At 38.0% G+C, this 23,851-nt stretch overlaps 1 protein-coding gene across 4 annotated transcripts in view; it reads right to left on the bottom strand.

Moving 5' to 3' along the window:
* LOC136866098 (pre-mRNA cleavage complex 2 protein Pcf11) overlaps window positions 1-23,851 on the bottom strand; it is a 444,626-nt gene that overhangs the window by 263,080 nt on the left and 157,695 nt on the right. For all 4 annotated transcript variants that reach the window (XM_067142769.2, XM_067142771.2, XM_067142770.2 and 1 more), the window contains one exon: window positions 18,092-18,319. In XM_067142769.2, the coding sequence (XP_066998870.2) occupies window positions 18,092-18,319 (228 nt within the window). The remainder of the gene's footprint in view (window positions 1-18,091; window positions 18,320-23,851) is intronic.

The raw sequence follows: 23,851 nt of genomic DNA, 5'->3' as shown, positions 1-23,851 counted from the left end.
GAAGATAGTTACTACCGTAGCAGTAAACTTAATAACTATTTACGGAGAAATTTTTCAAAGCAAAGAAAAACTTCGACGATTACTATAAATAATAGAAATATGGAATATATCATGACTAATTACTCCGCAAATGGAATTTTCTTCATTGTCTACAGATTCAAAATGATGACTGTCTGCTAAATTAACAAGATGGACTGAACTGGGGATATGCACCGTCGAGCCAGAGGACCAGCTGTGGATGATTGGACCGGCCAACCAGTGGACATGATGACGTGGATGAGTACCGGCCAGCCGAAAGACTGGACGATAAGGAGTGGACCGGCGAGCTATGTGACCAGCTGATGACCATGAACATGCAATCCAACCAAAGATCCAGATCTGATCGGAGGGTCTAACTTCAACCGAGGGATGGAACAACAACCAGACCAAACGTAGCAACTGACGAGCTAAGTCCATACATTTCTTTAGTAGAGTAGTTTCTTGTAATCTGCACCCTCAATCTAACTCGGCATGTGCTGAATATTTGGTGATATTTATGAATTAATTAAGAACGTGTGTGTAATATAAAGTGAAGTGTGAGATATTTAAGACTTTAAGATAAGATGGAAGTGTAGAATCAGAATGCTATTATGACATATACAGATAACCGCACTTGCATACATACTGTGGAAACTAGTTTGGATAACAGAAAGAAGTGTTGATTGTGAAGACCTAGTAGCAATGAGTCTAGTTTACTAGTGAAATTTCAATTAATCTCGCTTACCTGTGCATAGATTACGTCACGAATTACCTGCGCGATACGATGAATATCGTCAAGTTAAGTATTCCTTTCTTCATAGAAAGAGGGCATTGAACTCGTACTACTGTTTTTTAGATAAAGGTTATTAACTGTGTATTTTACAAGGCAATTCTTGAATGTTTAGCATATAGTTTTGGGAGTAATGGCTATATGCATACGGCTATATGTAAGCCGGCGTTATGTTAATATAGTTTGGAATCGCGTTGAAATGTGATTATGTATTGGAGTACTGTATATTGAGGAATAGTGAAGTTTAGAGGTTTGTTTATGTCCTACGGGAACTGTAAGAATTGCTATTCGACGAGATAACATGGTATTAGAATTACAAGGTGAGTTTCTGTGCCATATTGGAGAAAATATGTCAAAGTATGAACATCGCGCAGATGACCATTTTAAGGTAAGATAGACATGTATTATGGTAGAATTGTGTATCGTGACAGTTATATTTATGTCTGACTTTGGTGAATAACAGGTACTGAGTATAAGAGAGTACTTTAATATACAGTTCACTAGATTCACGACTTAGTATACATCTAATGTTTTGTGGTGCGGTGACATTACAATATAATACGTAATAATTTCATTCTATACTATCCATACAAGTTGAGTAGCTCGTATATATATGAAATATTGAGAAAGAGCAGATTGCTAGAGCACATTGAGCCGTTGATAGAGGAGTGTGTGGATTGGAAACTACTTGAATAGTTAGTTAGATGTTTATTTCTTTTCATGCAGTAATGATTTCAATTGGAGTATTTTAAATATGAAGAATATTATAATGGTTAGTTAGGAGCCATATGTCGTAGGCTTTAGGGAGGTATTGTCTTAGCCCGTAAGTTGTTACTTGTGCGTACTCGAAATATGTGACCAAATAATCAGAGTTCAGATTTATGAATGATTATAATTTATGAATGGAAAGTTGGAGAACACTTTTACGATTTAATTCTCACGCAAGAGTTTGTTTGGGAAATAATTACGTGAAAATATGAGCAGATTTACGTTTACAATCTAACTTTTTTCCATGTAATTTTATTACGTTTTCAAGTTAACAAACCATTCATTTTATCTCAGCGAGATGACTTAAATGTGGTAAGAATACTTTAAATAATTAACGTGACAGTATTCGCAATGCGTTTTTATTTGATTCCGTGATTGCTCAGTGATCTCACGAATATAATTGGAGAAAATGAAATACTTTTCGGAACATGGCTACGAATATTGATATATATATTAATATGAATTTGAACATTAATTAAGAAAGAATGTAAACATTTTAAGCTTTAATTATTTTATTTTATTTGAGCCAGCGCTGACTCTAATCCTTCATGTTTAATTATTACTCAGATAAGGCTACCCAGATTTCACTTTATCTTGAATTGAACATTATTTATTCAATAAATAATCTTATATTTTTCTTTTAGTAAGTGACTATGTTATAATTTCTGTTTGGGTAACGACTAGTTTGTAAGTTAGTTGATAAGTTTCGTAGATATAAGCAATTGATTAGTTCTACAAGCAAAAAGAGATCCCTTTGAAGTTATTGGCCTCAGGTTCGTACTTGTGCGTGTAGGTACTCCCGTGATGCGTATCCCAGCGGACTGATTCTCATCCGAAACCACGTAAAATAATTATATATAAAATCACAGATTTTATGAGCGGAAAATGGAATACCCTGAGAAGAAATCAAGAGCTACCGGGATAACATGGCACTGACCGCTGCATGAGCGGGTGCAATAGCTAGGCTATCACAAGACAGATACCGTATACACCACGCTACTGAATTTCTCACGATTATCTTATTAGTCCGTAAGTAGACTGTCACACGACAAATAATCACTTCGCTTCATTTACCACTCAACAAAATAAATTGAAGGTAAAGCGGTGTACCATTCATATAAAAATACAAACTGCTAGTTGACAGTTGGTATGTTTATTCACCGGCGAGTCTGTCCGAACCAATGCCGAGTACTGCCTAAGTGTCTTGTTCATGATGGCAGCCGACGGCGCTTAATCGCTAATATAACCTTGCGAGAAATTCATGCTCAAACAAAGTGACCAGAATACAGTGTTTAATTACCCATTGGTCAGAAACCTAAGGCTTCAACCAACAATTCATCATACAATTGTTTTAGGAAGAAAGTGATCTGCTATAATATGTAGTTACTGTAGCTACTTCTATGAGCCGAAGGGCAAATGAATGTTGCATCTGTTTTTCCGAGTTTCTCACATCTTTCAGTATTCTCTTGTTAATTTAACAGGCTCCAGTAGAGAATTATTAATATTTGTTCTGTCCACCTTCACACTTTTTAGTGCCCTCTTATCTCCTGAAGAACACCCCCCCACACACACACACACACACACACAAACAAAACAAAATGTACTAATGTGGAAAGTGATACCATCTCCCTGTTGAATAGTTTTTAATAGGATATTCAATAGTAAGTTTTCCCGCTTAACACGATTTTCGTCGTCCCCTGCAGAAACGTACTAACGAGGTTTCACCGATTTCCAGAAGTTATACAAGTCAGACAATGTTCAAATAGATCTACTAATCTGTCTATGTCATTCACATATTATACCTTAAAATTATTCATTTGCTGGTGAGACCCGATGTTTACAGTACACTATGGGCTAGAACAAATTTGTTACTTTCATTTTCTTGTCTGTCTTAGTCTAATCGTTTGCTATGACTATAAGAAAGTAATTGAGGTTTGAACAACGTTAGTAATACCATTCTGTGTGCAGTCAGTCCCTGTTATGACTGGTGTGGTTGGTTGGTGCATGTATTGCAGTGAGCTTGGCATACTGCTATGTAACTGGAACTTCAGGCTCTTGCTCTTTGTTTCCTTAGTATGCCCCATGAGTGACGCCTGGGCCAACTGTAACAGTTATTGATGGAGCTGTTGAGGATAAAACATGCCTTCAGGCTGAATATCCAACATACCAGATGTCCACAATCAAAGTTATGGTATTCAGCATAGTACAGCATGGATTGTAATGATCGTAGGAGTCTGAAATGTTGTAGATACGCTAAGTAAGCAATGCACCCGCGATTTATGCCACAAATTATTACTTCCAAATTTTGCCACCAGGTGAAAATAAGGCACTGTAAGCGGTCAGAACATGCAATATTCCATAACTCCGACGTCAAAATGTTCTTCTGGTAGAATTGCGTTGTCAGTTCCTTGGTGATGCATGTTGATAAGTCTGTGGACTGATGAGGCGCATTTTACTCTGGAGGGGTCGTCATCTCAAAGAAAAACTGAGTGAAAACGAAGGAGCTTATAAAACCACACCAAACAGTCACGTAAGCTGAATGCAATGGATGTTCCTGCACAATGTTTGAAGGAGCCGAACCCCATATGCGACAGTCTCTGAAACAAAGTATGACTGAATACAATGTCACTAGCATGGACACCATGTATTTCCGAACATACGTTCATTAGACATTTTTTGTTCCATATCCTCTCCGCGATGAAATCCTACAGTGTGTACATGGTGGAAGAAATCACCCTGTATTTCATAATTGTTTTCCACATTTATCACATCAGGATCTACCTAAACAGCTGTAAATTAGAGAAGAGAGATCGCATTGTTTAGGTTAGGTATGCTATCACGTGCCAGAAGTCCTGGCCTCGCGTCTCTCCTAAGAGACGCGATTTTTTGGAACACACCAAAATTGATGATGATAATAATAATAATGATCATAATAATAATAATAATAATAATAATAATAATAATAATAATAATAATAATAATCATAATCTTAACTTTAACAACATCCTTTTCTGGGCAAGATTTGTAGATGACACCATAGTAATTATGGATGAGAGCATTACAAATGCAGCTACCATCGTTATTAATCTAAATAACATTGACCCGCACATAAAATTCACACTTGAATCCGAAATTGAATGGAAAATAAATTTTTTAGACCTAACTATTATCTGGCACCCAAGCTACTTAAGATATAAGATTTTCAGAAAACCCACCCAGTCAGTCACTGCAGTCCGTCAAGATTCTTTACACCCCCAAATTCACAAGCAAGGAGCATTCAACAGTATGGTATACCGAGCCGTCAGTGTTCCAATGTCTAAGAGAGACCTTAAAAATGAGTTGAACACTATTTGTAATAGCTAAATCCAATGAATACAATAGTATCTTTATACATTACATACATACATTATCCTTATAGATTGTTATGCCTTTCCACGTTCAGTCTGCAAGCCTTTGTGAATTTACTGAACGTGCCACAATCCTCTATTTGCAACTAATGCTGTGGCCTCATTTAGTTCTATACCTCATATCTTTAAGTCGTTAGAAACTGAGTCTAACCATCGTCATCTAGGTCTCCCTCTACTTCTTACCCTTCATAACAGAGTCCATTATACTCCCAGGTAACCTATCCTCCTCCATTCGCCTCACATGACCCCACCACTGAAGCCCGTTTATGCGTACAGCTTCATCCATCGAGTTCAATCCTAAATTAGCCTTTATCTCCTAATTCCGAGTACCCTCCTGCCATTGTTCCCACATGTTTGTATCAGCAATCATTCTCGCTACTCTCATGTCTGTTACATCTAACTTATGAATAAGATATCCTGAGTCCACCCACCTTTCACTCCCGTAAAGCAAAGTTGGTCTGAAAACAGACCGATGTAAAGATGGTTTGGTCCAGGAGCTGACTTCCTTCTTACAGAATACTGTTGAATGCAACTGCGAGCTCACTGCATTAGCTTTACTACACCTTGATTCAATCTCACTATATTAACATCCTCCGAGAACACACAACCTAAATACTTGAAATTATCGACCTGTTCTAGCTTTGTATCACCAATCTCACATTCAATTCTGTTGAATTTCTTACCTACTGACACCAATTTAGTCTTCGAAAGGCTAATTTTCATACCATACTCATTGCACCTATTTTCAAGTTCCAAGATATTAGACTGCAGGCTTTCGGCACAATCTGCCATGAAGACAAAGTCGTTGCATAGACCAGACTGTTTACTACATTTCCACCTAACTGAATTCCTCCCTGCCATTTTACACTTTTCAGCAGATGATCCATGTAAACTACGAACAGCAATGGTGAAAGATTACAGCCTTGTCCAACCCCTGTAAGTACCCTGAAGCAAGAACTCATTCTACCATCAATTCTCACTGAAGCCCAATTGTCAACATAAATGCCTTTGATTGATTTTAATAATCTGCCTTTAATTCTAAAGTCCCCCAGTATGGCGAACATCTTTTCCTTCGGTACCCTGTCATATGCTTTCTCTAGATCTACGAAACATAAACACAACTGCCTATTCCTCCCATAGCATTTTTCAATTACCTGCCGCATACTGAAAATATGATCCTGACAGCTCCTCTGTGGTCTGAAACCACACTGGTTTTCATCCAACTTCTTCTCAACGACTGATTGCACCCTCCCTTCCAAGATGCCAGTGAATACTTTGCCTGGTACACTAATCAATGAGATACCTCGACAGTTGTTGCAATCCTTCTTGTTCCCTTGCTTATAGGTAGGTGCAATTACTGCTTTTATCCGATCTAAAGGTACCTAACCAACACTCCATGCTGATTTTACTATTCTATGAAGCCATTTCATATCTGCCTTCCCACTATACTTCACCATTTCAGGTCTAATTTCATCTATTCCTGCTGCTTTATGAATATGGAGTGTATTTACCATCCTTTCCACTTCCTCCAGGAAGATTTCTTTTTACGTTGAGAAGATCTCCAAATTTACCCTCCACCTCTCCAGCGATTCCCTGGGATGTATTATGAGTTCACCTGAATTACTCAAAACACTGTTCATTTCCTTTTTCCCTCCCTTCCTAAGATTCTTTATTACTGTCCAGAAAGGTTTTTCTGCTGCCTGACCAAGCCTTTTCAGGTTATTACCAAAATCTTCCCAAGACTTCTTTTTGGATTCAACAACAATTTGTTTTGCTCTGTTTCTTTCACCTACATATAATTCCCTGTCTGCCTTGGCACTTGTTTGGAGCCATCTCTGATAAGCCTTTTTACGTTTACAGGCTGCTCTCACTTCATCATTTCACCAAGATGTTCGCCTTTTCCCATCTTTAAACACAGTTGTTCTTAGGCAATCTCTTGCTGTTACTACTACAGAATCCCTGTATGCCACCCATTCTCTTCCTATGTCCTGAACCTGCCTACTGTCTACTGTTCGAAACTTCTCACTAATCAAATCCATGTACTTCTGTCTAATTTCCTCGTCCTGGAGATTTTTTACCCTTATCCATTTGCAGACAGATTTCACTTTCTCTACCCTAGGCCTAGAGATACTTAGTTCACTACAGATCAGATAGTGGTCTGTATCATCGAAAAATACCCAAAAAAACTCGTACATTCCTAACAGATTTCCTGAATTCAAAGCACAGAAGTCCAGCAAACGCTTCCCATTCCTATTAGCTTCCTTATCTTCCCCACATTTGCCAATTACCCTTTTGTATCCTTCAGTTCTATTTCCAACTCTCGCATTGAAATTGCCCATTAGCACTATTCTATCCTCGTTGTTGACCCTGACCACGATGTCACTCAATGCTTCATAAAACTTGTCAACTTCATCCTCATCTGCACCCTCACATGGTGAATACACTGAGACAATTCTCATCCTAATTCCTCCAACTGACAAATCTACCCACATCATTCGCTCATTTACGTGCCTAACAGATATTATGTTGCGTGCAATGGAACTCCTGATAAACAGCCCTACCCCATACTCTGCCCTTCCGTTTCAAAACCCGTCGGAAGTATGTTTTATAATCTCCTATATCTTCCTCGCTATCTCCCCTTACCAGAATATCACTTACTCCTAGCATATCCAGATGCATCCTCTTTGCTGACTCAGCCAGTTCTCCTTTCTTTCTTCCATAAGCCCCATTAATATTGATAGGTCCTCATCGAATTCCCTGGGACTCCGTTACTCCCATAGGTCCAAGGCTTGCTTAAAACGTTCTGAGCTCAGTAAATTCATGAAGCAGGATGTTACCCTACTTACACATAGTAAAAGTGAGGATCTCACCTCTAATGGGTTATGGGCCACCGGTGGATTGTATAGTCCTAGCCACCTCAGCACAAGGAGGGCCATGACTCAGAATATGTCCGAGATGCCCACTCCCATTCCATAGGAACTGGTATCCCTACTCTCACGACCACTTGCTAGGCCACTCAACCGTTGCCCATGGTTCACAAACTAGGACGTGACTACCGTAACCCACACCATGAACCATACAGTTTCTTTATAGAAAAGAAATAATAAATATAAATACCGCCCTTCTACCACCTTGAAAAAAAGATAAGAAAAACAACTCCTCCCTTTCTATCTTTACCTTCAACGAACGAATCTACTAAGTCACCAACATCTTTAAAAAACACGATGTAAAAGTAGTTTTCAAAACAAACAATAAGAACGCACAAGTCTTAGATAATACCACCATAAACAAGTTCTATAGTTATTCAAAATTAGGAGTATACAGGATCATTTGCAACAGTTGTAATTCTTCTTACGTCAGACAGACCGGGCAAAAATTTTAATATAAGGTACTCACAACACGTCAATGCCTTGAAATACAATAAATTTTCAGCTGTAGGACCGCATATGCATAACTATAACCACAAAATCACAGACATAAATCAAGATAAGGAAATTCTCAAAATTGTCAACAAAGGACCCCTCCTTAACATTACCGAAAGCTGCATCATACATTTAGATCAATATTTCAATCCAAATCATAACCTTAATGAAATTTCAGAAAAGCCAAACATCCTTTTAGACCTTCTAATTCCCATTTTCAGAAACTTCAAATCAACAAGTATTAATTCAGTTTTCCATAATATTCTCAGCACCTTTCCTCAGCAGCCATCTTTTTCCCACATCCTTCAGCACTGCCTTAATCCCTCCCATTTCCCTCACCCTCCCCGTTCCACCACGACCTCACGACCTCTCCGTCCTTGCCCGCCCCTTCCTGTCATTTGAATCTCACAACAGTTAGTCTGAAGCACACACACCAATAGGCCACACACCACATGCCGTATTGAGAGGTAAGTCTCATATAACCTACGCCATCTAACTAACACTCTCTCTCATTCAACTCATTAATTTAACTTTATCTAATTTAATCAGGTTAACTTCATGGGCATTGCAATGAATTGCAAATTTTATACCAGATGCAATGTAGGTATCTGTTTTAACCACATCTTCATGTGCCGTAGTGACAAGGTCCAACATTTCAGCATGATTTAACAAGCACCATGAGAGCATCTCATTTTATTACTTTGATTGATGTTGAAACAACATCTAGCAGTTCTCTGTCAGCTGGTGGTTATTTACAGCGGCGTCCAATGCCTTGCACACAGCTAACACCACTCAAATAGATTTTCTGATGAACTACAGGATCGACATTTACCAGTTCCCGTTTACAATTGAATTAGTAATGATTAGCAGTGTTAAAACTAATAGTTCTGTGAATATTAATACATGAAAGAGTCTCAATGATGACCATACTGAAGACGCAAACATTTAGAACCTAGTTATTTTCAAATTTACTCCTAATTTCATCCCAGTTTTTAATGTCAATTTGTATATATTTCATTTGTTTCATGTGAATTGTGTGCATGTACATTTGATTAGTTATTAGATGTTTTACATTAAGGGTGAGATGGCTAGCCCCGGCTGAAATTAGTCCCTAATTAATGTAATTTAGAATATTCCATATTATAGTATTGAAAGGTGGACCACTATGACAATTTAATAATATATTGTACTGGACATAAAGAAATGAAATTTTGAAGATACATTTATATGAAGCGTGTTTTTTAAGTAAGGTCCGTTTAGTTGTAGACACTAGTAGTTTGAGCACGTATCGCAACGGGCACGTGCGTCGTGTACCAGCATGCCTTGGGAACAACTGTACTCAGTTTCAGCTCTGTAGCTAACCTGTACGGTTCTGTTCTGTGCTTTCAAAATGTTTAAGACTATCAACTCGCCCGCCACGTGTGAGGTTCGGTCAGTGATATGGTTTTTGTCAGCAAGGAACCTGCCTGCTGCAGAAATTCATTGACAGATTTGTGAAGTGTACGGTGAAACTGTTATGAGTGAAAGCAAAGTGCGCAAGTGGGTACGACAATTCAAAGATGGCCGCGACAACGTCCATGATGAGGACCGCTCCGGTCGCCCTTCTTTTATTTCAATGATTTGGTGGCTTCAGTTGAAGCGAAAATTTGTGAGAATAGGCGCTTCACAATAACAGGTATCTCAAACGAATTTCCTGACATGTCGAGATCAGTGCTTTACAACATTGTTTCTGAACACCTGAAGGTTAGGAAACTTTGCTCCCATTGGGTCCCCAAAACTCCTAACAGAGGACCACAAAAACCAAAGATTTGAGTGTGCGATGAAGTTCTTGACTCATTATGACGAAGAAGGCGACGGCTTCTTGAGTCAGATCATAACTGGAGACAAAGCATGGGTTTCGTATATCACGCCCGAATCGAAGCAACAGAGCATGAAATGGAGACGCACACAATCGCCTGTAAAGGTGAAGGCCAAACAGACTCTGTCCCAGCGCAAAATCATGGCATCGGTGTTTTGGGATAGGCATAGGGTTTTTTTTGGTCAACTACATGCAATGAGGAACCACTATCAATGCAGAAGCTTACTGCCAAGCCCTAACAAAGCTACGCAGAGCGATTCAAAACAAAATACGCGGCATGCTGACAAAGGGAATTGTCCTACTCCATGACAATGCAAAACCTCACACTACAGGTCAGACCTGCGATTTATTGGACAGTTTTGGCTGGGAAGTTTTACACCACCCACCCTACAGTCCTGATCTTGCGCCGAGCGACTGCCATCTGTTCGTTCACCTCAAACATCACCTTAATGGCAACCATTACAATGACGACGTGAAAACAGCAGTGAACTATTCATTACCGGACCAGGCGGCAAGTTTCTATGAAGAGGGTATTTTAAAATTGGTTACGAGGTATGATAAGTGTTTGAACAAACTTTGCAACTATGTCGAAAAATAGAGTGAAGCATCTACTTTCTGAAAATAAATTTACTTTTTTGAAATAACCTTTCGTTGTGTACTTGTTTTCAAACGGACCTTACTTAAAAAACACGCCTCGTATTACAATGTAGGTGCTCACTAAGGGAGGATTTTTTGATATTCCGTCGCTATGGGGGTGAAAAGGAGGGTCAATTTTTAAAATTAGTGTATCTATATCTCAAAACTTTAAAAGTTTCCAGATGTAAAAATTGGTATTTAGAATCTCTTTAAAAAGAAAGAAACACGTATTCTTTTTTTGGAAAATTCCAATAGGAGGGGAGTAAAAGGGTGGAAAATGGGTTGAATGCCTTTAATGAGGATACTTGTATCGCAGAAACTGAAGATATTAAAGACCTGAAAATTGGTATTTGGTATCTCCTTTAAAAATAAGGAAAATCATATTTTAAATCTAATTAATGGGAGATAAACAGGAGTGACAAATTGGGGTGAATTTTTGGAAAGACTATATCTACAGTATATCTCAAACATAAAATGTTACAGACGTAAAAATTGGTGTTTGAATCTCCTTTACAAGTAAAGAAAAACACGCGATTTTTTTTTTTTTGGAAACCCTACTTAAGGGGAACTAAAAAGGGGGTGAAATTTTAAAATGAGCATGTGTAGAGTATATCTCAAAAACTTAACATATTACAGAAGTGAAAAATGGTATTTTTAATCTCTTTTAAAAATAAAGAAAGATGTATTGTTCTGTTTTAGGGTAAACCACTTGGGTGGGGGGTAAAAGTGACTGAAATTGGGGTTGAATTCTTTTAATTAGGATAGTGATATCTCAAAAACAGACGTGAAATTTGGTATTTGGACCGTCGTCAAAACGTGCGAACCGCGCTGGAAACGGGTCCTTGCCGGGTAATGACTACGAATGCAGTCCGGCCGTGGGTTCAGTACCGCCAAGGCATCCAAGAAGACACCACACTGGATCTCTCCTCAAGGATTTCATCCGTATTCAAATTGCTTATAGGAAAAGATGGCAAAGATTTTAGGACCCAAATGAGTGGGCGGAACACCTGGAGCTAGCCCGGGAAGTACGAAATCGATTGATGGAAAGAAAGATTCAAAAATTGGAGGAATTTTGCCAGATTATATATAAAATGTTAAGTATTCAATTATAAATTTCAGTATAATACTGTACCGAAGCACGGGTATCTGCTTTAAAAGTAAAGAAACATGTATTCTCGGAAAGTCCAATGAAGGAAGGGAGGGAGGGGTTTGAAATAATTGAAAAATGAATAGAATTGCATGAGGATACTCACATCTAATGAACACTAAAGTTGTTACAGACGTGAAAATTGGTATATGGATCTCCTTTAAAAACAAATAAAATGCATTTTTGGGGGTCAGGGTTGAAAAGGAGTTTAATTCCTTTTACGAGGACACATATCTCAAAAACATAAGATGTTAGTCGTGATCATTGGTATTTAGAAGATCCTTTACTATTAAAGAAACAAGTATTTTTTGCTGGAAAATTCCCTTAAGAGGTGTGTGTGTGTTTGTGTGTGTGTGTGTGTGTGTGTGTGTGTGTGTGTGTGTGTGTGTGTGTGTGTGTGAAAGTGAAGGAAAAAAAGTGAATTCTTTTTATAGGGATACTTATATCTCAAAACTGAAGGTAACGGACGTGAACATTGGTTTTTGGAATCTCCCCTTAACATAAAGAAACATGTCTCATTTTTTTGGGGGGGGATCAACTTAACAGCGGTGGGGTGAAAAAGGAGTTGAGACCAATTGATTTTACTGTTCATACTGTTGATTCTGATCATAAGCCGACCACTTTTATTCTTTCCTGGGTTTGTTTTCAAGAGCCATCTTTTCCTTCTGAGAACTTGAAGTTAGATTTCAGTAGATTCTCCTGGCATATTAATAAAAATTTAAACACACTTGAAATAAACGACACGAATGATATTGGGCATAGATATCAAGGATAATTTAATAAAAAAACCACCTATTCAATACTTTCCAAGTTTAATGTGGTTATTATCTACATGATTTTATGTAGAATTATTTAGGTCAGGTACACGTTTCACCCATTATTTTGGGCATCTTCAGCCTGTATACAACCTTTAGGTCAAGGTTTGGGACCTTTTTAATCAATATAAACATACCAATATATACAATATATACAAACATTAATGAACTCGTAAGACGGGTAACATAAGTTAATAAGTTTTTTGGTCCTAATCTATCTAATTTGAAATATGTCCAAAACAAAAATGGATCTTTTTGGTAAAGAGGATTACATACCGGGGTTTATGTGAACCCTATATCATATCATGTTCTTGACGTACGGTGTCTGTTGACAGGATGTGTCGTCAACAATAAGTGGAGATTTGAACTGATTGTTGATTGTAGGTTGGTCAAGATTGAAAATATAAATTTAAATTAAATGTGTTTTAACTTGGCAGTTCTATTCTGGTTAACTTAAAATGTTCAAAAATAAAATGAAATGGATCTTTTTTTTTTTTTTTTGAAAATTTTAAGTTAACCACACTGGATCTCCTCAAGGATTTCATCCGTATTAAAAATGCTTATAGGAAAAAATGGCAAAGATTTTAGGACCCAACTGACCGGGCGGAACACCTGGAGCTGGCCAGGGAAGTACGAAATCGATTGATGGAAAGAAAGATTGAAAAATGGGAGGAATTTTGCCAGATTATATATAAAATGTTAAGTATTCAATTATAAATTTCAGTATAATACCGTAGCGAAGCACGGGTATCCTGCCAGTCAGAACATAAATGTCAGTGATCAGTCCATATATTTAACAGCTGCTAAATGACAACCTGATGGCACAAATGCAAAGAAAAGAAATTGCTTTGTTGAAGAGAAGATGAATAAGAAATGTAATTTCGTTAGGAAACAATAGACTAAATATCCCTAACACTAAAATACATTTGTTTGAAAAAAAAAAAATTATTTTTAAAGAATCAAAGCAGTTCAAACCTCTCAGCAAAAAGCATAGTTATATTCAATACGTTACTAAAATGTTGAGCGAAAAGTAAAAAAAGAATAAATTTTTGTGTCTGGATAGTTTGGATGTTATTAAAGCGAAATTTTTGCAACTGGGAAGCAGTGAAGATCATGTATTGTGTATGCTAACTAAACTTCTGTTTCAGAATTTGAAGTGTCTATTCTACTTCCATACAAAGGAGATACAAAGAGAGCTAGGTAGTTCCAAGACAGCTAAAGCCTCTCAAAAATCCAAAGTGTCTAGCTGCTGAAATCATGTTTAAATGTGAGTTGCATGCTTCACTTCAGGGGTTTTCAAACTTTTTCTGTTGCGCCCCCTTCTGAAATATGAAATATCCATTTTTATTTTTATTTTTTGTGTTAGTGGCTTTACGTTGCACTGACACAGTTAGGTCTTATGGCGACGATGGGATGGAAAGGCCTAGAAGTTGGAAGGAAGTGACCGTGGCCTTAATTTAAGAACAGCCCCAGCATTTGCCTGGTGTAAAAATGGGAAACCACGGAAAACCATCTTCAGGGCTGCCGACAGTGGGATTCGAACCCACTATCTTCCGGATGGAAGCTCACAGCTGTGCACCTCTAACCGCACGGCCAACTCGCCTGATCATGAAATACCTATCGCCCCACCCCGCCCCTAATTCTTCTTTACTTTCTTAGCACTTCTCAAAGGCTACTTCACACAAAAACAGATCATGAGATCTACACTATTTGCTTCTAATTACTGCAACTACCAGTTACAACAACAACAACAACAACAACAACAACAACAACAACAATAACAACAACAACACAATTTACTATTCTTAGAGCACATCTGAGTTCAACAACTTTTTGTAAAATTTTTTAATGCATTTGTATTAGTACAAGGTGTTGAAAGTTGACTATTACTACATCCTTATAAAAACCAACAGCTGCATGTACAGTTACTGGAATTGAACATGGCAGTAGAAATAATATACAGTGAAACCTAATTAGCGCGTTCCTCATTAACAAGTTTTCCCGCTTAACACATCGTAAATTCGAAGTCCTAATTCTCATCGTATTAAATCTATATAAAAAAATACGTTACTTATTGTGTCACGAATTTTTGCTATTACCGCTTAATACAATCACATTTTCCTAGACTTGAAAATGTTACTGTAATTTTTCATCCTCACAGTTGCACAATTATGGGAAAAGGCCTTCATGAACTTCACAGGATAATTTGCATTTTCAGGGAGCAAGCCGTTAGCCTCAGGGATGTTCAGTTTTCCTTGCCGGTTAGCAGCGAGATTGTTGAATAGCAGAGCGAGCCTGTTTTTACTTGTACTTTAAAAACCCAGACATATATGGGAAACACATGGCGCCAACAAAACAAACATTAAAAACCCAGACATACATTTTAAACAAATATAAAGAATAATAGATAACTATGTACAGTACCTGAATAGTTCACAAATGTTTAATGATCCAGTAGGGCTTTTTTGTCACACATTAGGTTTATTGTCTTTTAAAGAAAGTGTGTATGAGAGGTTGCTTCATCTTTTTTTTATAAACACTAGCTACGAACTGCTCCATATGGGCCATAGCCTTAATTGTAGCGTCAGCATCACTAGCACTTATCACTGAATCCAACACGGCGAGAGCGGCAACTACATCATTCTTTGACGGAATAGTTGCCGCCTGCGTCGTATCTTCGTCGTGTTCAACATCAGCTGTAGCTGCATCTCCCTCTGGCGTCACGTGATCACAGCTGAAGCTGATCACGGGATCCCGCTCTTCTGAAGTAGTCTCCGCATGGTCTATGGCGATGTATTCGGAGAAAGTCATACCGACATCGGACTTTTGCCGTAACTCCTCCCATTCATCTTCATTATCGTCGTCTTCTTCTTCTCCTTTTTCTACTTCATTCAACGAACCAAAACCACACTTGACGGAGCAGTTCTTGATGGTCGATGAAGAGACAGAGTCCCAGGCAACTGTCACACTCCGCATTGCATCAATTACGTTCCACTTGCGTATTTCTCCCGCCGGAATATTTCTAGCAACTTCCCGGAGAAAGTAACGCACCAGCCGCTTTCTGTAGGCACGTTTCACAGATGAAATTATGCCTTGGTCTAGGGGCTGCAAGTAGCTCGTAGTGTTGGCCGGCAGAAAAAGAAGACGCACATGTTTTAAAATTAGATTATGTTTGTGTGCAGCGCACTGATCCAACAACAGAAGTATTTTCCTGTCCTGGCATGCCATATTGCACTCAAGGCATACCAGCCACTCCTCAAAAATTTTGCCTGTCATCCAGGAATTCTTAGACGACATATATTTGCACGGAAAGTGCCTGATGCCTTTAAAACATCGCGGTTTCTCGAACTTGCCTATGACGAGGGGAGGAAGTCTCTCGCTTCCGTCCGCATTGCAACACAGAAGGACTGTGACCCTATCCTTGTAAGATTTTCCGCCATGACACTTCTCTCCCTTAAAACCATGTCCGTTTGGGCTCGGCATTAAAAAGCAATGCAGTCTCATCGGCATTGAAGATATTGTTCAGTGCATACGAATTGATTATGTGAGCCACCTTTTCTCGCCAACTGTCTGCATCACTAGTGTTCACTGATTCGGCTTCTCCGCACACTGCCTGCCACGTGATATTGTGCCGTTCCTTGAAACGCTGAATCCACCCGTTCGAACACTGAAATTCAAGACCCATCTTCAGCGCCAGTTCATTCGCTTTCCCCTTAATAATCTCGCCATCTACTGGGATATTGTTTGCCCGAACATGCCGAAACCACTCGATCAATTGTACTTCCAAATCGGAGTGTTTAGCTCCTCGAATGCGCATTCGTTTTGCTGTATTTACACCCTGCATTTCCTGAGCTTCTATGCTCTCATGATTTTTTAAAAACGTTGAAAGTGTGGACACAGGAATTCCAAATTCTTTAGCTATTTCAGTTTTCGTCTTTTGTCCTTTGTCGACCTCCCTTATAATTTTCACTTTCTCGCTGAGAGTCTTTGAAGAATACTGACGCTTAGCCATCGCAACACAAAGAAAGGAACACACGTGCCCTAAACTAAAATATCGTAACGATAAACTAAAACACAGTATTAATAAAATATAACAACTTCGAAGTTTATAACTGCACACTAAAACTTTAAATAAAATGAGTAACTAAAAGAATACAAAAGAACTATGATTTCACTAGAAATTGGCAACTCTGAAGCACGCTGTAGACACACCAAACTCAAAGTGAAAGTGCGGAAAGATACACATTCCGAACACCAAACTCAAAGTGAAAGTGCGGAAAGATACACGTTCCGGAAGACGCGTTCTATCGTGACGCGGAGAATTTTTAAACTCAAATTACGCTGTAAAGTATTATTTTTAACAAATTGAAGGACAATTTCGAATTAAAAGTCTGAATTTCAATACTGGGACCGACGTTGTTCTTCGAATTACGAATTATCCATATTTCGAATTAAACAATTTAAATAACACGAAAAGCCGTACCTCGTGTTTCGGGAACGAGAGATTATTTGAATTACGCGGCATTTTGAATTAACCGATTTCGAATTATCGAGGTTCTACTGTACAACCATTCTAAACAATTTGACATTTCCTAGCCTGAGGCAACAGTTTGGTGCACGCCTTTTTCTATTTTTCAACATTGAGTATGGAAATGAAAATCTGGAGATATTACCTGCATAGAAAATATTCCTAAAGCTTCCATAGCCCAGCACTGGACAACCTGACTCAGAAACAATCCAACTGTGTATTGTGTCAACTACTGTATGAAGCTTGTTCCTGAACCGTTATATTTTCCAATAATAATAATAATAATAATAATAATAATAATAATAATAATAATCGTATGGCCTCAGCTACCGTGTGCAGACATTTCAATTTGACGCCATCTGGCTGTCTGCTCATCAATTTCGACGTTCCGTTTTACTCTAGGCCCCCACTAGGTGGCAGACCGAGTAAACCGAAACTCTCTTGGGCGTCTATGGCTGAGATTTAAGGAATTTTGTCGGGTAAACACCAAATGTGTCACCAGAGATCTTTTACATGCCGACATCGTACGGCATGGAGTGTCGAATGGACTTTTTTCTGCCCTTCAAAAATCCGACTACCTCTGCCGGGTTTGAACCCCCTATCTTGGGATCCGGAGGCCGACACTCTACCGCTGATCCACAGAGGCAGCTATATTTTCCAATACAGTCTTAAGTCTACAATAAAACAGGTTTAAAAACATACCTGAACCTGCAGTGTATCAGTCTGCCTTTCCAACTGCTTCTGCTGTTCTTCAAGTTTAGCTTTAGTCTGTAGAAGTTCCAATTCTAGCTTCTTTTGTTGCAGTTCAAGAAGCTTTTTCTGTTTCTTCAGTAACTGCTCTCTCATTCTGGCTTCTGCAATTGCCTGAGGATCCTCTGCTGGAGATGGAGTTGATACAGCAGCTGGTGCAGGCACTGGAGGTACAGGAGACTGGAAAATAGAACACAACATACTGTATATTTCCTGACACCAAAGTCAAGACAGAACAAGTTCTGAGATGGGTTGGGGCATGTATCCTTTCATCCACTGTGCAGAGTTAAGTGATACTTTGCTTCCCAATTTTGATTCTTCTCCATATATCATATTTACTCACATATTAGACCCAATGGATTTTTTTGGAAAATAAATAACAGCTTGCATATTTGACAACTCCAACAACGTAAATCATCAAAGAACAAGGATTCCAATTTGTAGCGCTACAATAACAGTGCAAAACTGTACTTCAAATGTTAATGAATTGTTAACAACTGCTGACAGGTTTTCCTACTGTTCGTAAATTATGGAGTTGAATAATCTGATAAACTAAGATGCAGTTTCATTGCAGCTTTCAAATTAAAAGCTGTCTCTTTTGCAAAAAGATACGGTGTGAAGACAGTAGTGACAAAATTTAACGTACAACCTAACATGATCAAATATTGGCAAACCAAACAGAGAAAATGAAAATGAAAAATAATATTGTAGTATGCACAGGTTGTCAAAAAGAAAATTTCATGAGATTGATATGGGTGCAAGAGTATATAACAAAATTGAGAAAAGATGGCTTTACTGTAACTCATGATATGATTCAGCTAAACAAGATGGAAGAGACAAAAAGGCTGAATCTTGGTCAGCAAAAATAGATGCACATTTTTCAATTTTTATAACAAACTAGGGAGTGTGTTTTATACAAGAAAAAATTTGTGAATTAAGATGTATGAAAATGATATACAGTATATTAAAAAGTCAAGATCATCCCAAGATCCCAACAGAGAAGGAACACAGTTTAAATGACTAAGTTCGACACTGAAAAGCTGAGAACACACACAGATTATGCAAGAGAATTGAACAAAAGGCAGTATCAGGGATGGGAACAACAAAAAGAGGCTGTGATTGATACTGCAAAAACCACTGTCCCTCTAGAGAAAACGAGGAAACATACGCAGTGGTCATCTGAAGATGTTCCCGGAAAACACCCAAAAACAGAAGTAGTTCCAGGAAACAAGGAAGAGAAGGAAGGAATCAGGAATCTCAGGAGAAAGTATGAGAAAGAACGCTTGATCCACATCGAACAAGACTTTCAGAAAAATAACACCCATGACTTTTATACAACATTCATGTGTACCTTGAGTAGATATGAGTCACTAAGTTCATTATAAGTTTTACAATACTTCAATTAAAAATTCAACTGAATTCTGCGAAAAACTAAAGAAGTTCAACTTACTACCCCACCATAGGATGAGCTTGTTTGACATTACTAATATGTATTCAAACATCCCTATTAACGAAACTGTGGAAATTATTAATTCAAATCTCTCCAAGCATAGCATCTTAAGTAATCTTGAGATAGATGAATTCATTAAATTACTTAAATTTGTATTAAATAACAACTATTTCACATTTAGTAACAAAATTTACCACCAGTTGAGTTTGGCTATGGGTGACCCCAGCTAGGGGATATTGGCCGATATTTACATGGACAACATGGAACATAGAAAAATTATAGAAGGGCTCTGCCTTTGGCTAAGATTTGTAGAAGACACGTTCGTAATAATAGATAACCGGAAAAATAACAGCGAAAAAATCTTAGATTTTTTAAAATAATATTGACGGTTACATAAAATAGAGAAGAGCCGACTAAGATGGTTTGGGCACATAAAGCGAATGAGCGGCGAAAGAATGCCAAAAAAGGTGATGGAAATGCAAATCCAAGGAAGGAGAGGCCGTGGACGACCCCGATTGAGATGGAAGGATAACATCCAACGCAGCATTATAGAAAGAAACCTGGACTAGGACACAATGTTGGAGGAGGAGTGGTGGAAAGACCGAAGAAAGTGGAGAGGAACCATATTTGCCCCTACCCGGCTACAGCTAGATGAAGGGAAATGATGACATAAAATTCACTACAGAAGATGAAAAAGGCAGTTCATTTAACTTCCTGGACGTTAACGTAACACGCACAAATTCTAAATTCAATTTTCAAATATTCAAAAAGCCAACATATACTCCAGTAACAATAAGAAATGATTCACTTCACCCAAAATCCCACAAACAGGCAACTGTTTTTTAGCACGGTCTAACGAGCTTACAAAATACCCTTATCACTCACGAATTTAACAAAGGAACTAAATTTCATAAAAGAACTAGCACTAGTCGGATACAAAATAGAGATGGTAAATCGAATCATCAATAAAATAAGACTCAAATTAGCCACAAATCTCACCCCGGAAAAGACTAAAAAATCAAAATACACAACTTTTACTTACACCAGTCCAGCGATTCATCTAACAGCAAACCCATTGTAAAAACGGAATATACAAATAGCTTTAAAGACACACAACACCAACAAAAACTTGTTCTTTAATTACAACATAGTAAACTCTAATAACAACAAATATCAAGGTTCTGGGATATACAAACTATCATGCACGCAGTGTAATTTTTTTTTTGTATGTTGGCCAAACTGGGTGCAGCTTTCTTACCAGATGCATGGAACACTTTAATGCTTTAAAGCATAACAAATATTCTGCAATGAGTAACCACATGAAAGAGACAGAGACCTCAAAATAATCAAAAGGATTGAAAAAGGGAAGCTAATGACTGAGTATGAGAATATTTATATTCATTTGGACCAATATTTTAACAAGGAAAAAACCTAAATGACGCGGCCGAAATAAAGAATACGTTAATAGAGCAATTGCCAATATTACTACAAACATTGAAATCGGATAATAGTATATTCTTTAAGACATTTAATCTGAAAAATCCCACCACAAAAATAGACAATTACTACTTTGATAACGCATAAAGATTCCCCTCCACACTCCTCGCCACACAAACATTTAATGCCCCGCCTAATGTTTCTTCCCCTCAGTCCCCTACTCGCCCTTCACAACAGCTTCGTCATACTTATAACACAAGGAGTAAAAACACGAAAGCAAGCAGTCACCGCAATGTAACAAGTACCGCGAGGCATTGTAGTAGCAGGCAAAGGGGTAAGTGATGCATACCAATATGATCACTGTGAAAGCACAATAACACAGAACATTATCATGTAATTTCCTTTGACACACACACACACACACGCACGCACGCACGCACACACCATCATTTAAATATTGTGAAAAAAGAAAACATACCAACACCTCAAGATTCTCGGATTGACGTCCCTTTTGACTAAGCTCTCATAAAAATGAACTACTTTCAATGTAAAATCTGCTTGTCAAATCAAGACCAGTTCGAGGAAACTACCAGTAAGTTGCATTTTACTGTTTACAGCTAATAAATTACAGAAGCATGCCTCAAACCAATACATGATGCAGAATATTTTCAACGTATTTAAGAATTTCAGCTTTAGACACTATTGAGTTTTAAAAGAATTTATGATTCAAATTTTAATACAATAAGTCAACTAACAATTGTTTTTAAAAACCAAAGAATTTGAGAATTTTAGCCATTATTGTGAAGATATTACTGTGCCTTGGACGTCAATGTTATTGGAATTAATGTATATACCAATTTTAGCACTGTCATTTTAAATTGTTAAACTGTCCATTGTGTTTACAAAGCCTATGTTCACGTATTTTACCACTTACAGTCGTTTTTAGAATCATAATTAAGTACAAATTAGTTACAAGCAAATTAACCATGGGGAGAGAGATTTATTAAAGAAATAAATCATCCGTCCTCCAATGAGGGTGACCATTTGGATCCGGAATACAGTTTCAATTTCAATGAAGTTTAAAAACATCAAGAAATGAAAATTTAATCGTTGATGCTGTTATCTTTTTTTTTTTCCCCACCAGGGTTAGTGGGGGAGGAATGTCAATCACGTTCTCAGGTAGAGATGGAAATGAATGATTTGCATCGAGTCCCTCAGTACTTGTATTACTATTTTTTCTAACTCGCAGAATGGAACTTTCAAGTTTTGTAGGAAGTTTGATGTCTGACTAGGCAGGGTGCCTCTTGGTCCGAATAGCAGGCCTCTGACAATCCACCGATCGATAGGTATTTTATACTTATAGAGCGTAGAAACCTTAAATTGCAGTACAGCAGTAATGGGATAATTCCGTCTCTTTCCTTCTCCCATGTTTTGCGGGTAGCGCTGTCCTACTCTAATGCAGCGGGTTTGCCAAATATCCATAAATCAGAATGTTATCGGTTAAAATGGGTGAATATCGTGTTATGTACAGAATTTCAAGGCGCATTTAATGCCATTAACAAAAAAGATGTAAAAAAAAAATATTTAGTGTGACAATGGTAATATAATGGAAAGTTTCGCCAAATGCAAAATCTTCATTGCATAGAACTTATGTCATAACTCCTATTTTATATTCTTAATTTTCCTAATTTTTTCACTAATGGTAAAGAAACATTTCAGCTCGATGTACATAAGTTTATTTTTAAATTTAAATGATGATAAAATGCAGTATATGCGTTTATTTTCAGTCATGTTCAGGGAATTTTATGTGCAGACACGAAAAAGTCAGTCGCTGGCCAGCGTCTTTCCTACTGAATTTGCACGGGGGGGGGGTCAAAGTGAGGCAAATGGTCTTCAGATATGGAAGTTCTTTTTAAAATAATCCCGAAGTTCTTATCTTGCTTAGTTCTTAATTTGTGACAGGAAGAATATCTCCTTGAATTTTGGTTTCGCGTGTGACTCGGCTGGCTGAGCTTTTAAATATACTGACAGCCGTGTGCAGTGGCATTCATTTAATCAGTATTATAAGATTGATTAAATAAAGATCAGTAATATATAATATTTAATGGCGTGTGGCCTCCGAAGAGGCCGAGTGCAGGTCTTTCGAGTTTAGGCAGCATACGCGACCTGCGCGTCTATAAGAATGTGGCCCTACCTGTGATGAATTCTAATCCTGAAGATAGCACACACACCCAGCCCCTGAGCCATTGGAATTAACCAATGAAGGTTAAATCCCCGACCCAGCCGGGAATCGAACTCGGGGCCCTCTGGACCAAAGGCCAGCACGCTAATCATTTAAGCCATGGGGCCGGACAAGATCAGTGATAAATGTATAGTTCTTGAGGACAAGTGGACTGTGTTTGTTGTGTTTGTGTAGTCTGTGTAGTTGTCAGTTCGTGCTCGTGCGGGGGGTTCTTAGTTCGAAGAAAAAGTGCAGAAGGATGTACAATGGATCATCAAATTAAAAAGAAACGGTCCGTAGGTAAACTCAGAGGAAAAGAACGCAATATTATAATGAGTGTCCTGGATTATTTTTTAAAGACTATGAATATGAGCAGCGCAGTCAGTGAAACAGCTAAAGCTATAGGTTATTCCGAAAGAACAATCTATGCTATAAGGAAGCAACACGCACATGGTCCTTTGCGAACTCCCGCAAAAAAAAAAAAAAAAAGAGCAAACAAGAGAAGGACGGCAGAAAAATGCAAGGAAAATTAAATATGATGAAATTGTGCGAAGTGGAGTGCGTCGGGTGGTTCACTCTTATTTGCTAACATACCACCGACATT

Source organism: Anabrus simplex, chromosome 3 (assembly GCF_040414725.1).
Source record: "Anabrus simplex isolate iqAnaSimp1 chromosome 3, ASM4041472v1, whole genome shotgun sequence".
Lineage (NCBI taxonomy): Eukaryota > Metazoa > Arthropoda > Insecta > Orthoptera > Tettigoniidae > Anabrus > Anabrus simplex.
This window is presented reverse-complemented; position numbering and strand designations above follow the sequence as displayed.